The sequence below is a fragment of the Podarcis vaucheri genome, assembly GCF_965113315.1.
Source record: "Podarcis vaucheri genome assembly, chromosome: 15".
Lineage (NCBI taxonomy): Eukaryota > Metazoa > Chordata > Lepidosauria > Squamata > Lacertidae > Podarcis > Podarcis vaucheri.
In genome coordinates, this window is record NC_138753.1 from 33,393,989 (window position 1) to 33,407,384 (window position 13,396).

General features: G+C 45.2%; 2 protein-coding genes across 6 annotated transcripts; one reads left to right on the forward strand and one right to left on the reverse strand.

Annotated features, from left to right (window-relative positions):
* The first annotated feature begins 563 nt into the window (after positions 1 to 563).
* Positions 564 to 10,719, forward strand: PUS3 (pseudouridine synthase 3). 3 transcript variants are annotated; one of them, XM_082200507.1, is made up of 6 exons: positions 564 to 646; positions 1,732 to 1,820; positions 6,590 to 6,978; positions 8,298 to 8,875; positions 9,866 to 10,056; positions 10,252 to 10,719. In XM_082200507.1, the coding sequence occupies exons 3-6, from the start codon at positions 6,601 to 6,603 to the stop codon at positions 10,566 to 10,568; spliced, it is 1,464 nt and encodes a 487-aa protein (XP_082056633.1). In that variant the 5' UTR covers positions 564 to 646; positions 1,732 to 1,820; positions 6,590 to 6,600; the 3' UTR covers positions 10,569 to 10,719. The 3 variants fall into 3 exon arrangements, with proteins under 3 accessions (XP_082056633.1, XP_082056634.1, XP_082056635.1); XM_082200508.1 differs by lacking the exon at positions 1,732 to 1,820 and having other exon boundaries at positions 575 to 646; XM_082200509.1 differs by lacking the exons at positions 564 to 646; positions 1,732 to 1,820 and adding an exon at positions 5,187 to 5,476.
* Positions 3,812 to 13,289, reverse strand: HYLS1 (HYLS1 centriolar and ciliogenesis associated). 3 transcript variants are annotated; one of them, XM_082200637.1, is made up of 3 exons: positions 11,090 to 11,162; positions 8,727 to 8,792; positions 3,812 to 5,180 (listed from the first exon to the last, which is right to left on the reverse strand). In XM_082200637.1, the coding sequence occupies exon 3, from the start codon at positions 5,147 to 5,149 to the stop codon at positions 4,241 to 4,243; it is 909 nt and encodes a 302-aa protein (XP_082056763.1). In that variant the 5' UTR covers positions 5,150 to 5,180; positions 8,727 to 8,792; positions 11,090 to 11,162; the 3' UTR covers positions 3,812 to 4,240. The 3 variants fall into 3 exon arrangements, with proteins under 3 accessions (XP_082056763.1, XP_082056762.1, XP_082056764.1); XM_082200636.1 differs by lacking the exons at positions 8,727 to 8,792; positions 11,090 to 11,162 and adding an exon at positions 13,153 to 13,289; XM_082200638.1 differs by lacking the exon at positions 11,090 to 11,162 and having other exon boundaries at positions 8,654 to 8,792.
* Between the last annotated feature and the right edge of the window lie 107 nt (positions 13,290 to 13,396).

The following is a 13,396-nucleotide window of genomic DNA, read 5'->3' on the forward strand; positions in this document are numbered from 1 at the left end:
TTTACACTTGAACCTGATAGTTGGTCTGGTCTGGAATATTTTGAACGTTTAGATGTTGGCTATGAATACGGTGCTTTGGTATCTATTACTAGTTATTCTTAAATAAATGAATAAACTCCAAGCACTTTTCTGTGAGGCATGATGGTCCGAGATTGTGCATGTTCATGGTGGTATGGCAATAAGCTGTGGTGAACCCTTCTCAAGAATCACCCTGGACACTCTAAATTATTGTTGAAATAGAAGCAACCACTGAGGCGGGAATTAAAATAGTAATATTTTGCCTAACATCTCAATTCAGTAGCTCATGACTTTACATACTATGGCGGATAAAGCTTTCAATGATTCATAGCCATGATAACTAAATGGAGCCTCCATGTCAGAGGCATGGGGTCAAACAAGGAGGGGAGGGCTATCCCCTTCAGGATAACCTTCTGTAACCTTCCCAAAACATTTGGCTGCCTGCTGTTGGAAGTAAAACGCTAAACCGGCCGCTTTTTTTTAGAAAGACTACATTTCCCACAAACCTCCTCTGCCTCATGTGTTGGGGGAAAGGAAGCCTTTACGTCATTTCCTGCGGAGAAATCGGGGACGGGGCGGCATGCCTGCGCTCAGAGGCTTTTGCTCTCAACGAACGTCTGCGTAAAAGGTAGGAACACGGGGGTCGCGCGCTCACAGCGCATGTTTTAACACGGGAGCAAATCCCACAGTGTTCAATGGGCTTACTCTTGAGTAAGTGCGTTTAAGATCGCTCCTTTAGTGAAGCTGATCGCCTTCACAGGCAGCCTTATGGCGGTGTTGATTGGATCGCCCGTCTCTCCCCCACCGCTGTACATATAACAATTCTGAACCCTTTGAAAATTTTATACATATATATATATATTATATAATATATATGGGGGTTTTGGGGGCGGTGTTACTAGTTGGCCTGTTCTGATTAGCCTTCCGTGATTAGCTCTTACACTGGCCGTTTCTGTCCAAAATTAGTGGCCCGACTTCAAACCCTGAGCCACGATCACGCGTGTTCGAAGTACTGAGAACCGCACGTGGGGAGCACGCAGGATGCTAGACTGGACGGGCCATCGGCCTGATCCAACAGGGCTCATCTTCTGCCACGCACACTCACTGGGTGTAGGGTTTGAAATCCCATCGAGTAAGGATGCATCTAGGATGTTGTAATCCCTAGCAGGTAGCTTCGTTGACCTCAATAGCAGTTACTTCCGAATAAAGATACACAGGATAAGGCTGCTCGATTCACTGGTGCAAAAAGCACTTAAATGCATGTCTATTCTCATGGGCCAGTGTGTCCAATTCTCCAATAACAGTATATTTTAATGTTTTTTTCTAGTATACTTATTTTCTTTAATTAAAAAACAGTCAGTAGAGAATTGGTGTGTCGGATGACTGTGTGTTCTAGCATTATCTTCATATAGTAGGAAGAAAAAACTGCTTTCCCCACACCTTGCAGAATCTTATGCACCTCTATCATGCCCACATTTTATAAGCTAGAAACCCCTGAATGCTGTAACATTTCCTCATAGTAGAGTTGTTCTACTCCCTTAATCGTTTTGGGTTGCCACTTTCTCAACCTGCAGGAGCCTTTTTGAGGTATGGCAACCAGAATCATACACTATTCCAAGTGTTGTTGCTGCACGGATTTGTATAAGGGCCTCCTGTTGGTGGCTTCAATCGTTTTCCTAACGATCCCTAACATGGAATTTGCCTTTTTCATAGCTACTGCATGTTAGGAAAACATCTTTCTCAAGCTATCTGCCACAACTCTCAAATCTCCTTCCTGGCCAGTTAACACCAGTTCAGACGCTGTAAGTACATGTGAAGTTATTGGGGTTTTTTGCATCAGCCTGCATCACTTTCCACTGATCAAGGGAAGTAATAGTCCCACTAATATTCTGCCCTGGTCTGACTATACCTGGAGTACTGTGTCCAGTTCTGTTAAGCTGGAATATGTGTGGAGGAGGGCGACCAAGATGATAAAAGGGTCTGGAAACCAAGCCTTATGAAGAACGGTTGAGGGAATTTGGTATGTTTATCCTGGTAAAGAGGAGACTGAGAGGTGATAACTGTCTTCAGTTATCTCAAGGGCTGACACATGCAGTATGGAGCAAGCTTGTTTTCTCCTGCTATGGAAGATAGGACTTGAACCAGTGGCTTCAAGTTATAATACAGGCGATTCCGATTAAGCATCAGGAAGAACTTTCTGACAGAATTGTTTGACAGTGGAATGGACTCCCACAAGAGGTGGTGAATAAGTTAAAAAGCTGTTTTCATTACAGATCTTGGGAGAACCTTGCTTACTAAATCCTTCCATTGTTAGAACTGTCAATTAGTCCTACTCTCCACTTAGCATTCTTTAACCAGTTAAGTTCAGGTAACACATCCAAGATCACCCCATTTGCATGATACTCTCGCAGAACTCTAAAATGGTTAGGTAGACAAGACTTACCCTTACAGAAGTTATCAGCAAGACTTCTATAGGGTTGGTAATTTTATTGTTAACAGTTTCCACCAGTTTACCAGGAAAAAACATTAAGCCAACTAGGCTGTAATTTCACATTAAGGGTAAGAAAAAGTGTCAACTAGCTCAAGTTTTACAGATTCTGGCAGTTCATGCACGCAATGAGTTCTTACCCATGAAAATCATGCCACAATACTGCTTGTCTTAGAGATAGGAAGGCCTGGGAAAAACCCGGAAAAAATGGGAAAAAACCAGGGCTTTCCCCCCCAAAGCTTACCCTCCATTTTCTAGGTTTTTTCCAGGCCTTCCCATCTCTAGTCTGAACAGAGGACAGGTGTGTGCAGGCGTGTGTAGAAATTAGCCCATTGTACAAAGATAGAATTTGGACCAGTTATTCTGCCCATTTCTCCCCCTTCAGCCCTACCCACCACTGGTATATTACCCAGGAGGAAAAGCAGCCTTCTGGCTAAAGCAGTTTCCTTGCTCCACTATATAGTCATATCCCAGGTTACAGATGCTTCAGGTTGCATTTTTTGGGTTTACAGACGCGCTGAAACCTGGAAGCACCAGAACGGGATACTTCTGAGTTTCAGCAGTCGCGCATGCACAGAAGCGCTGAATTGCAACCCGCGCAGACGCACCACTGCAGGTTGCGAACGTTGCGGGTTGCAAACATGCATCCCACACGGATCACATTCGCAACCGAGCGTCCACTGTACTCAGAAGTTTCAGTGTGTTCACTGGTGCTTACACTTGCAGCCAGTCATAATTAAAATCTCCAATTGTTCATTGACTTCTCCAATATGCAACCCATATTTTATTATATCCGTAGTGTTTCCAAGTAGGGAAAGAAACTTAGAACAGAAGAAAAGCACTTTGCACGAGAACCTTAGTACAAGTAATTCTGGTTTATAGGGGAGCGTGTGGACGCCCACTGTGCTACACTCCTGCACTATCAGTGATGTTTTGGGGCTACTTCTAGGTTTGGCACCTAAACTGTGAGTTGCCTGTATAAGTATTTTATTATTACTCGCTTTTTTAATATATTTTTATTGTTTTATAAATGTGTTTGGATTTTATTGCTTAACATGTTAAAAACCTTCAATAAAATTGTTTTAAAAAATACATAGATACATAGATACGAACCAAGACAATATTCCCAATTGGAAAAGAACCACATACCCACTTGAAAGTGAAGAGTTGTTTACAATGTAGCACAGCAGTCCCACACAACAACAATTGATAAATGAGGTGAAGCTTTTGACCTGTCTTCTGTTCCGGATAAAATATTACTTTCTCAACAAATTAACCAGTCAACAGAGAAACTAGAGGCAATCCTTTTATACCACACACTTTTAATTTAATCCATACATCTAGAAGCTAAACTTTCTTTAAAAATAACAACATCATACAGAAGTATGATGATTGCGCTAGGAAGAGGAAGTGGGTTTAAAAGATCTTGCAATAAAAATAACAATTATTCTCATTGACATAAACTTTGGTTCATCTTCTGCCTGGCTTCTGAGGAGGCAATATTAATCTCTAAATGATCCTATATGGGACAACTATTCAAGAAGCACGAATAAGTAAAATCCTTTTGTGCTGTGGGAACACTCATTCTGAAAGCCAGATTTAAAACCAATAAGGATTTGAAAGGGTTTCAAAGGAAACAAAATAGCTTGGCTGCTTGCCTGGAGTAGTTGGATATTTGGGCTGTGCTAAGCAAGGCATGCTCCTGTGGATGGCGCTATAGAGACCTCTGCATTTCTAGGAGGAGTAGGTATTCCTAGGCATCACACCATTTGCCAGGTCACAGCGTATTCCCCAGCGCAGGGCAGACCTCTTCTTCTCTGTAGGCACCAGGTAGTTGTTGGGAATATAAATGTGCTGAGCCCTAGGAGGCAATTCTGACTTGCAGAGCATCTGTTCCCGGATGCTCCAGCGCACCCCTTTCCTGGGATCTTCCCCTGGTAGCCGCAGAGATTCCCAGTCATGCTTATGCTCCAAGTAACGGGCTACCCGGTCGGTCTTCATTCTGTTCCGGCTTAGCTGATCAAATCTTGGTAATATGAAGGATTTTGGGTGGCCAGCAACAATCAAGTCCTGCTCATAGGATGTGCTGCTGCGGCTCTGGCTCTCTCTTTGTGAGCTTTGGCTCTGGCTCTCTGTAGTTCTCCAGGAATAAGCCGTCTCAGACTCTGGGCAAATGCTTGGCTCACTCTCCTCCTCGGACTCTTCTTCTTCTTCTTGCTGAGTCTTCAGACTGTGCATTCTTTGACTCAACTCCCCATACTCGGGGTCACTCTGACTGCTGGTCTCTGGTGTGCTGGTGATGGACTCATCCGTCACCTCTACTTCTCCATCAGGCCTTCGCCTCAGAACTTTCCTTTTTATTATAGGTTTCCTAGCAACTCTGGGTTCCTCGGGAGTCTTTGCTTGCAAGGCGGGTCCCGAATGAAGATGCCTAATCTTCACAGGAAGTGTGGGTCTGACCAAAGAGGCCACCGAGGCTCTTGTGTAGGGGTCCAGCTGAGGTGCAAAACACATCTTCCTTGGGCTATCACCTTCTCCCTGTTCTGCGCAAAGGCGGATGAATGCCATTGCAGCTTCTTTGAGCCGATCTTCATGGCTCATGGAGGCCCAGCGGGGACGATCAAGTCCCATGAATGTTTCCATTGCTTCTCTTGGCTTGGTGCAGTCACTGATTCTGAAAGAGAGAGATGTTAATTCTCACACAGTGTGCTATATCTACCCAAAACAAGTTTAAGTACAGTGGTACCTCGGTTTTTGAGCATCTCAGAAGCCGAACGTTTGGGTTTTTGAGCGCCGAAAACCAGGAAGTAAATGCTTCTGTTTTCAAACGCACCTCAGAAGTTGAACAGTTTTCCGCTGAGTTTTTCCCAATTTTCTCCATTGAAATTGCATGTCATCCTTTGCACCTCGGTTTTTGAACATTTTTCAAGTTGAACGGTCTTCCGGAACGGATTACATTAAAAAACCGAGGTACCACTGTACTAAATTTATTCACTGATTGAATAGTCATTTACCTATTTCCAGCAAGAATTTGCTTTCACTTAAGTCAGCTTAAAAGGTAAAGGTACCCCTGCCCAGTCTTGACAGACTCTAGGGTTGTGCGCTCATCTCACTCTAGAGGCCGGGGGCCAGCGCTGTCCGCAGACACTTCCGGGTCACGTGGCCAGCATGACGAAGCTGCTCTGGCGAGCCAGAGCAGCACACGGAAACGCCGTTTACCTTCCCGCTAGTAAGCGGTCCCTATTTATCTACTTGCACCCGGGGGTGCTTTCGAACTGCTAGGTTGGCAGGCGCTGGGACCGAGCAGCGGGAGCGCACCCCTCCGTGGGGATTCGAACCGCCGACCATGCGATCGGCAAGCCCTAGGCGCTGAGGTTTTACCCACAGCGCCACCCGCGTCCTAAGTCAGCTTAGGATACAATAAAAATCCTGAGTACTGCTGCGTTACAATGTTCCCCCTTTGCAGTACGTTGGAGAACGTGTTAAGTCTTACAGTTATTAGCTGTACTGGTGGGTTTCAAATTATTTCCCAGCTTTCCAGCAAATCCTGAGGCTGCTTAGTAATATATCAGATACCACAATGAGAATCAGTAATGGTGGATCTGAATCCCTGAAAGGCATTTTGCCTGCAACTTGAAATCTTCCTCCCTGATGTTAAGTATGCTTTATGGTGCACATTCAGTTCACACTGGGAACTGCGAGACCCAACAGGGCGGACCAGTATCTCACATGAAATATGTGCACTTCAGAACAAAACCCCAGAATCCTGTGTATTATGTAGGGTTTCCTTATGCAGGAGTAGCCCATGGGTGTCAAGAGCAAACCCTTTCTGTCCCCTACACCTTGCAGTCCATGTAAACAAAAAAACATGTCCCGAAAGCCCACTGAGAATTAGTATGACTTTATCAGTAAATGGAGAAAGACATGCACTCACAATTCATTACGTTCAAATATGCAATACAGTATAGGTAGAAAATAAAAGCAGAAAGCTGGGTAGCAAGTTGACAGTCCCCAGCTGAATAGCCTCTCCTCTAGCAGCAAATACAAAAGTTTGAATTGTAGAAACTCGTTTTCCCTTCCCAGGGACTCTCACAATGGCCAGAGATGGAGCAGAAACAGAGAAGCTACTGAAGAGAGTCCAGGAACTGGAAGACATGGTGCAAAGGCTGCAAGAAAAGCTAGAGAGCAAGCAGACTGCAGGCACAGAAGGCAGCCTCTCAGCAGCAGGGAAGACTAAGAAACGGCAGCAGCGGCCATTTGATTTTAGCGCTTATGGCCAGAGACACGTGGCACTGAAGATAGCCTACCTGGGCTGGGGATATCAGGGCTTTGCTAGCCAAGAGAACACCAACAATACTATTGAAGAAAAGCTGTTTGAGGCTCTCAGCAAAACCCGACTGGTGGCCAGCAGACAGACTTCCAACTATCACCGCTGTGGGCGCACTGACAAGGGAGTCAGTGCCTTTGGACAGGTGAGTTCAGCATCTGTCTGTCCTCCATTTTTATGAAACCAACCTGCTCAACCCACAGCAGAAAATGAGGGAACCTGCTCAGAGGGTTTAGGGAGGGGGGATTTGGATTCAGCACTATAACAGAATGTGAATTAAAGCAGGGGCAGCCGCATTACCTTCTGTGATATTCCCGCTTAGCAAAGAGTTTGCACCTCAAGACATCTTAGCTCTGGTTGGAGCTGAATAGCCGTACCTTGGTTTTCGAACAGCTTAGTTCTCAAAAGGTTTTGGCTCTCGAATGCTGCAAACCTGGAAGCGACTGTTCCGGATTGCGAACTATTTTTGGAAGCCGAACGTCCAACAGGGCTTCCGATTGGTTGCAGGAGCTTCCTTCAGCCAATCAGAAGCCACACTTCGGTATCTAAACGTTTTGGAAGTCAAATGGACTTCCGGAATGGATTCCGTTCGACTTTCAAGGTACGACTGTACTGGGTGTTAGATATGCTGATATTAAAGGTAAAGGTAAAGGTACCCCTGCCCGAACGGGCCAGTCTTGACAGACTCTGGGGTTTGTGCGCCCATCTCACATCTATTGGCCGGGGGCCAGCGCTGTCCGAAGACACTTCCGGGTCACGTGGCCAGCGTGACAACGCTGCTCTGGCGAGCCAGAGCCGCACACGGAACACCGTTTACCTTCCCGCTGGTAAGCGGTACCTATTTACCTACTTGCCCCCGGGGGTGCTTTCGAACTGCTAGGTGGGCAGGCGCTGGGACCGAGCAGCGGGAGCGCACCCCGCCGCGGGGATTCGAACCGCCGACCTTTCGATCGGCAAGCCCTAGGCGCTGAGGCTTTAGAACTCATTTAATGGGGCTTCCTCCCAGGAAAGTGAGTTTCCTGAGTTATCCAGGGCTGCAAGATAAAACCTATCAGCAGATCAGTTCAGGTCCAAATAGTCATTGAGGAACCTACACCAACACCATTGTATTTGGAGAATTCTCATTGATTCCGTAAAAAATAAAATAAATATTAGAGGTGTATTCAGCTATGTTTGACTCAGAGCAGACGCACTGAAATTAATGGACCTAATTTATTCATGTCCATTAATTTCAATGGGTCTACTCCAAGTATGGCTAACTTGGGATCTAACCCTTAGGTTTGTATCCAAAGTATTGCTATGTCAATTCTACAGTTTGCGCAAGGATTGGGGAGGTGCAAGGTGCCCATGGGGGGGGGGTGTGGAGTTCTGTTGCACAAGTGTAATGCAATGAGGGCATCGGATACTGTCCATAGTGTTGTTTTTACATATTTTACTCCATATTATCCTTCTCCAATGTTTCAGGTAATCTCCCTAGATCTCCGCTCAAACCTGTCAAAGGATAAAGCAGCAAATAAACCCGAGGGCGCAACGAGGGACACAGCCACAAATACTGCAGAGGAGATCCGCTACACACACATATTGAATCAAGTGCTCCCTCATGACATACGGGTACTGGCTTGGGCCCCAGTAGATCCCAGCTTCAGTGCTAGGTTTAGTTGCCTCAAAAGGACCTATCGCTATTTCTTCCCTCGTGCTGATCTAGATGTAGCTCTCATGAATACTGCAGCTCAGAAGCTCGTGGGGACCCATGATTTTCGTAATCTATGCAAGATGGATGTAGCCAACGGTGTGACCAACTTTCAACGGACAATTCTTACTGCAGAGGTGAAGCCTGTGGCTAGAACAGAGGATGCAGAGCATGCAGACCTGCACAACCCTTTCCAAATGTACCTGTTTGAAGTGATAGGCCAAGCATTCCTCTACCACCAGGTCCGTTGCATGATGGCTATTCTCTTCCTGATTGGACAAAGGATGGAAAAGCCAGAGATTATTGATATGCTGCTGGATGTAGAGAACAACCCTCGGAAACCACAATACAGGTATGACTTTGCAAAGAAATTAAAGTATATTATATAGCCAGTATAACATTTGTGTTAGATGTGAAACAGGCTTATTTTACTCATTAGCACTGGATGCAAATCTTGGACAAAGGTCTTTCCTAGACCTAATATCAGAGAGCCGTTTTTAATCAGAGGTTATAGCGATTGAACCTGGGACCTTTTGTATGCAAGGCCTGTGTTCTGCCAGAGCTCTGAGCCATCACCATACCCCTGTCTTGCCTATGAAAATGCATGCCAGTCTTTAGCAAAGTCCTGGCAAACATAATTGGGATTTCTGTAGCTCTTAAGTACAGCTTTTCCAGTGCCATTGCTCCATAATACAATTGGACTGCAGGCAAAACCACATCAAGATGCTGAAGAGTGGGTGGAAAGGGAAGCTATAGATGTGTGTTAGTAAAGATAAAGGGACCCCTGACCATTAGGTCTAGTTGTGGCCGACTCTGGGGTTGCGGTGCTCATCTCGCTTTATTGGCTGAGGGAGCCGGCATACAGCTTCCGGGTCATGTGGCCAGCATGACTAAGCAGCTTCTGGCGAACCAGAGCAGTGCACGGAAACCCAGTTTATCTTCCCACCGGAGTGGTACCTATTTATCTACTTGCACTTTGACATGCTTTCGAACTGCTAGGTTGGCAGGCGCAAGGACCAAGCAACAGGAGCTCACACCGTCACGGGGATTTGAACCACTAACCTTCTTATCGGCAAGTCCTAGGCTCTGTGGTTTAACCCACAGCGCCACCCACGTCCCATATAGATGTCATTAGTGTGCACTAAAAACTGCACTCCCGTTACTGGCACAGAAAGATCAACACCAATTGCCTTACATGTATGGGAATCCAACACTATAAAGATTTATCACTGCTTTGTATCACATCAGATTGTTACTCAGTCTTATGCATGTACTTCCCTGTTTTAAGTCACAGGCATCTGATTTAAGCTCCTTAACACCTTATCTTCTCCTTTTCTTGCAGCATGGCAGTGGAATTTCCTCTGGTTTTGTATGACTGTGAATTTGAAAATATCCAGTGGATCTATGATCGCAATGTCCAGGAGTTTAACGTCACTCATTTACAGCAGCTTTGGGCCAACCATGCTGTTAAAACGCATATGCTGCGTAGCATGTTAAAAGGGCTTGATTTTGCTGAGATGCCTACAGAGACAGGTAGGAGGTGCAAAGTTCTGTAGAATTCTAACCGTATTCACCGTTGCTAGGTATGAGTGTTGCTCTAAGGCACTATTCTAGCGATTACATATATGGGTACAGAACTGGGTAATTTAAAAGGGGATAGAAGGAACCGGTGAATAATAATATGCTACACATGACTTGTTGACCCGTTGGCACTTGTTATGTTTTCAGGTTCAAGCAACAGCACAATTCGGTGGGGAGAGCTGAAGCCCCCAGTCCACAATCAGATCAGTGCCTTAATCGAGGGAGCAAAAGCCCGAAACTACAAGCCGTTAATGGATCGCCCCAAATGTGAAGGGTTGGAGTCTCGCATCAGTTACTTTGTGCGTAGAGGACGCATTGAACTTCCACACCTTAAGAAAACAAAGCACTCTGAAAAGGAATCAGATGAAGAGATGGAAGTTAAGAACAGCCACAGTAAAAGTGTGGAGACATACAATGATGTTCCAGAACAAGCTGCAAAGAGAGTCTGTACGAGTTCAGACTGAAGTTTCCACGCCATCTCTTATCTCCAAGCAGATATCTCCAGATCTCTTCTCATGCAAACCTATTGGGATCCTTACTTTTGTTCTTTTTAAGAACACAGGCATACCACTAAATGCTTTGCATTTAAGAAATAAACATTTTTTAAAAAAATAATAGCAGGTGTGAAATAAAATAAAATAAAAGCAGGTGTGAAATTGTTTTCAAAATACAGGCAAATCCCTTTATTAGCTCCACATTCTCTTCCTACTTTTCTTCCTACTCTTCCTACTGCTACAACCACTGAAAGCATCTATAGCTCTTAGAACAGTTGTAAGCAATTTATCATTGCCAAAACAAATCTATAAACCAGGCGGGTAACTGTATGGAGAGGAGTAAGTGGCCGCAGATTAGGGTCTTCTTATATGGCCACCACATCACAAGCTGGATATGTGAATCGGCCTTGTCATATCAATGGAGCTGGGTGTGGTGCCTTTTTTTATTTACAAGAATAAACAAGTAGTAGTGTCTTTAGGTTGGGACTTACCTCTTTCTACACTTCCTTATGTTCAGCCTCATCCTGCTCTTCCATATGGATAAAGTGATAGGAACAAAGGAGCAAAATAAAAACTAAGAAAAGCTGGACTAACTAGGTTACTAGGACCTCAGAAAAATAGAAAGAACAGTTCCTCTAGTCAGGGATGTGATGAGCAGATACGTTGTGGCCTATTAGAAAGCATAGCAGCCATTCAATAGTTACTTTAGTTAAAATTCACTTGAAAAAGATCATTTGTATGTATTATTTCATCGTACACAGGTTGTACAATGACAATAAAGGTATTGGTATTATTATTAATTTTGCATTAATTGATTTGGCACCATGCCATCTAGTCAATCCCTTTCTACTGCAGTTTACCAGTATAACTTATTCCAATGCCTGTTTACATTGGGGCCACAATCCTACAGAAGTTTAATTGGAGCTAAGCCCCACTGAATTTAGTGGAAGTCGTTCGTAAGGAAATATATTTTAAGATTGCAGCTTTAGTTTAAAGATTACCTTACTGTAATTTAAACCCACTGCTTCTACTTTTAGTGGGTCTTAAAAGAGCCACTAATCCTCTTTTGACATCCCTTTAAAATAGTTAGCGTGTGTAAAATCTGAGAGCATAAGGTTTGTTCCAGCTTGCTGTGTTGGGCTTCTCTTCCCAAGTTATTCTGAGCAATGTTGCTCTTTGAGGGGAACAGGAGTCTCCTAGCAGCTTCTCGGCACCCTTGGCAAACTACAGTTCCCAGGAGAGGCTTCTTTGGAAGAAGCAATGAGTGTTTACAGCAGTACAATGCTGCTTACATTGCAGAGTGCTGATAGGATCTAGGTTGGAAACTGAAGGCTTTTTTTAAAAAAAAAAGGTACAGAGCAAATGCTGCGGTCAGTGTGGTACTAGAGAAAGGATGGGGACCCTGTGGCTCTGGGGATGATGCTGTGCTCCATCTCTCATCCAGCCATCAGAGATTATGGCAGCTGGAGTCCTGGGCAAAGCCATGATTTATGGTTTGGGGTATTGGGGGGGGGGCACCTGTCATCCTCCTCTGTTTCCCTTGTCTACCACTCAGTCAGGTTGCTAATAATAGTAATAATATTTTATTATTATTTATACCCCGCCTATCTGGCTGGGTTTCTCCAGCCATTCTGGGCAGCTCCCAGCAGAACACTAAAAACAGAATAAAATTTCAAACTTTAAAAACCTTCCTAAACAGGGCTGCCTTCAGATGTTTTCTAAAAGTCAGATAGTTGTTTAATTCCTTGACATCTGCTGGGAGGGCGTTCCACAGGGCGGGCGCCACTACCAAGAAGGCCCTCTGCCTGGTTCCCTGTAACCTCACTTCACGCAATGAGGGAACTGCCAGAAGGCCCTCGGCGCTGGACCTCAGTGTCTGGGATGAACGATGGGGGTGGAGATTCTCCTTCAGGTATACTGGACCGAGGCCACTTAGGGCTTTAAAGGTCAACACCAACACTTTGAATTGTGCTCGGAAACGTACTGGGAACCAATGTAATAATAAATACTACTTGTTGTTGTTTAGTCGTTTCTGACTCTTCGTGACCCCATGGACCAGAGCACGCCAGGCACTCCTGTCTTCCACTACTAATATAATAATAATAATTTATTATTTATACCCCACCCATTTGGCTGGGATTCCCTACATCCTCCCAGTGACCCCAGAGATCATTTCGATTTCAAATATTCTGATTTATTTCGACTTTTAGTTAAGCATATATATTTTTATTTACTCAGCTCCCCCCCCCCCCATCCCCATGGCTGGAGTACCAACAACTGCAGAACCACAGATTTCCCACCCTGGGCTAGAGTACCAGAGGCAGGCATAGGAAGCTACCCTTCAAACCCCCCTTCGCAACGAAGCTCAGTGGACGACCCTTGAACCAACCACTGAATCTTTCGGCCTAACCTACCTCACAAAGTTCTTGTGAGAATTTTAAAAAGGGAGGGAGGGGGATGAGAGAGGTCAAGGCTCGGCCAGAAGCGAATGCGCGCGCATCTTCCACGACCGGCCACGTGCGCTTTCTGCCGGCCTGTGCCCTTCGCTTAATACCTGATCGCTGCTGCTGCCGCCGGCTCCGGCTCCTTCTGCCCTCGCGCGACGACGGTTACTCCGCCGCACAACTGCCGTTGTTCAAACCGAAAAGGAAATAGCAAGGTCCGCCCTCTTTCCATGATTGGCTCGCTCCCGTTCCGCCATCTTTCATTGGTGCGCCAACATTCTTCTCCCACCCACTGCACGTAAAGGGCTGCTTTTCATTGGATACGGAGAACGCCGCACGGCTATCTCATTGCTC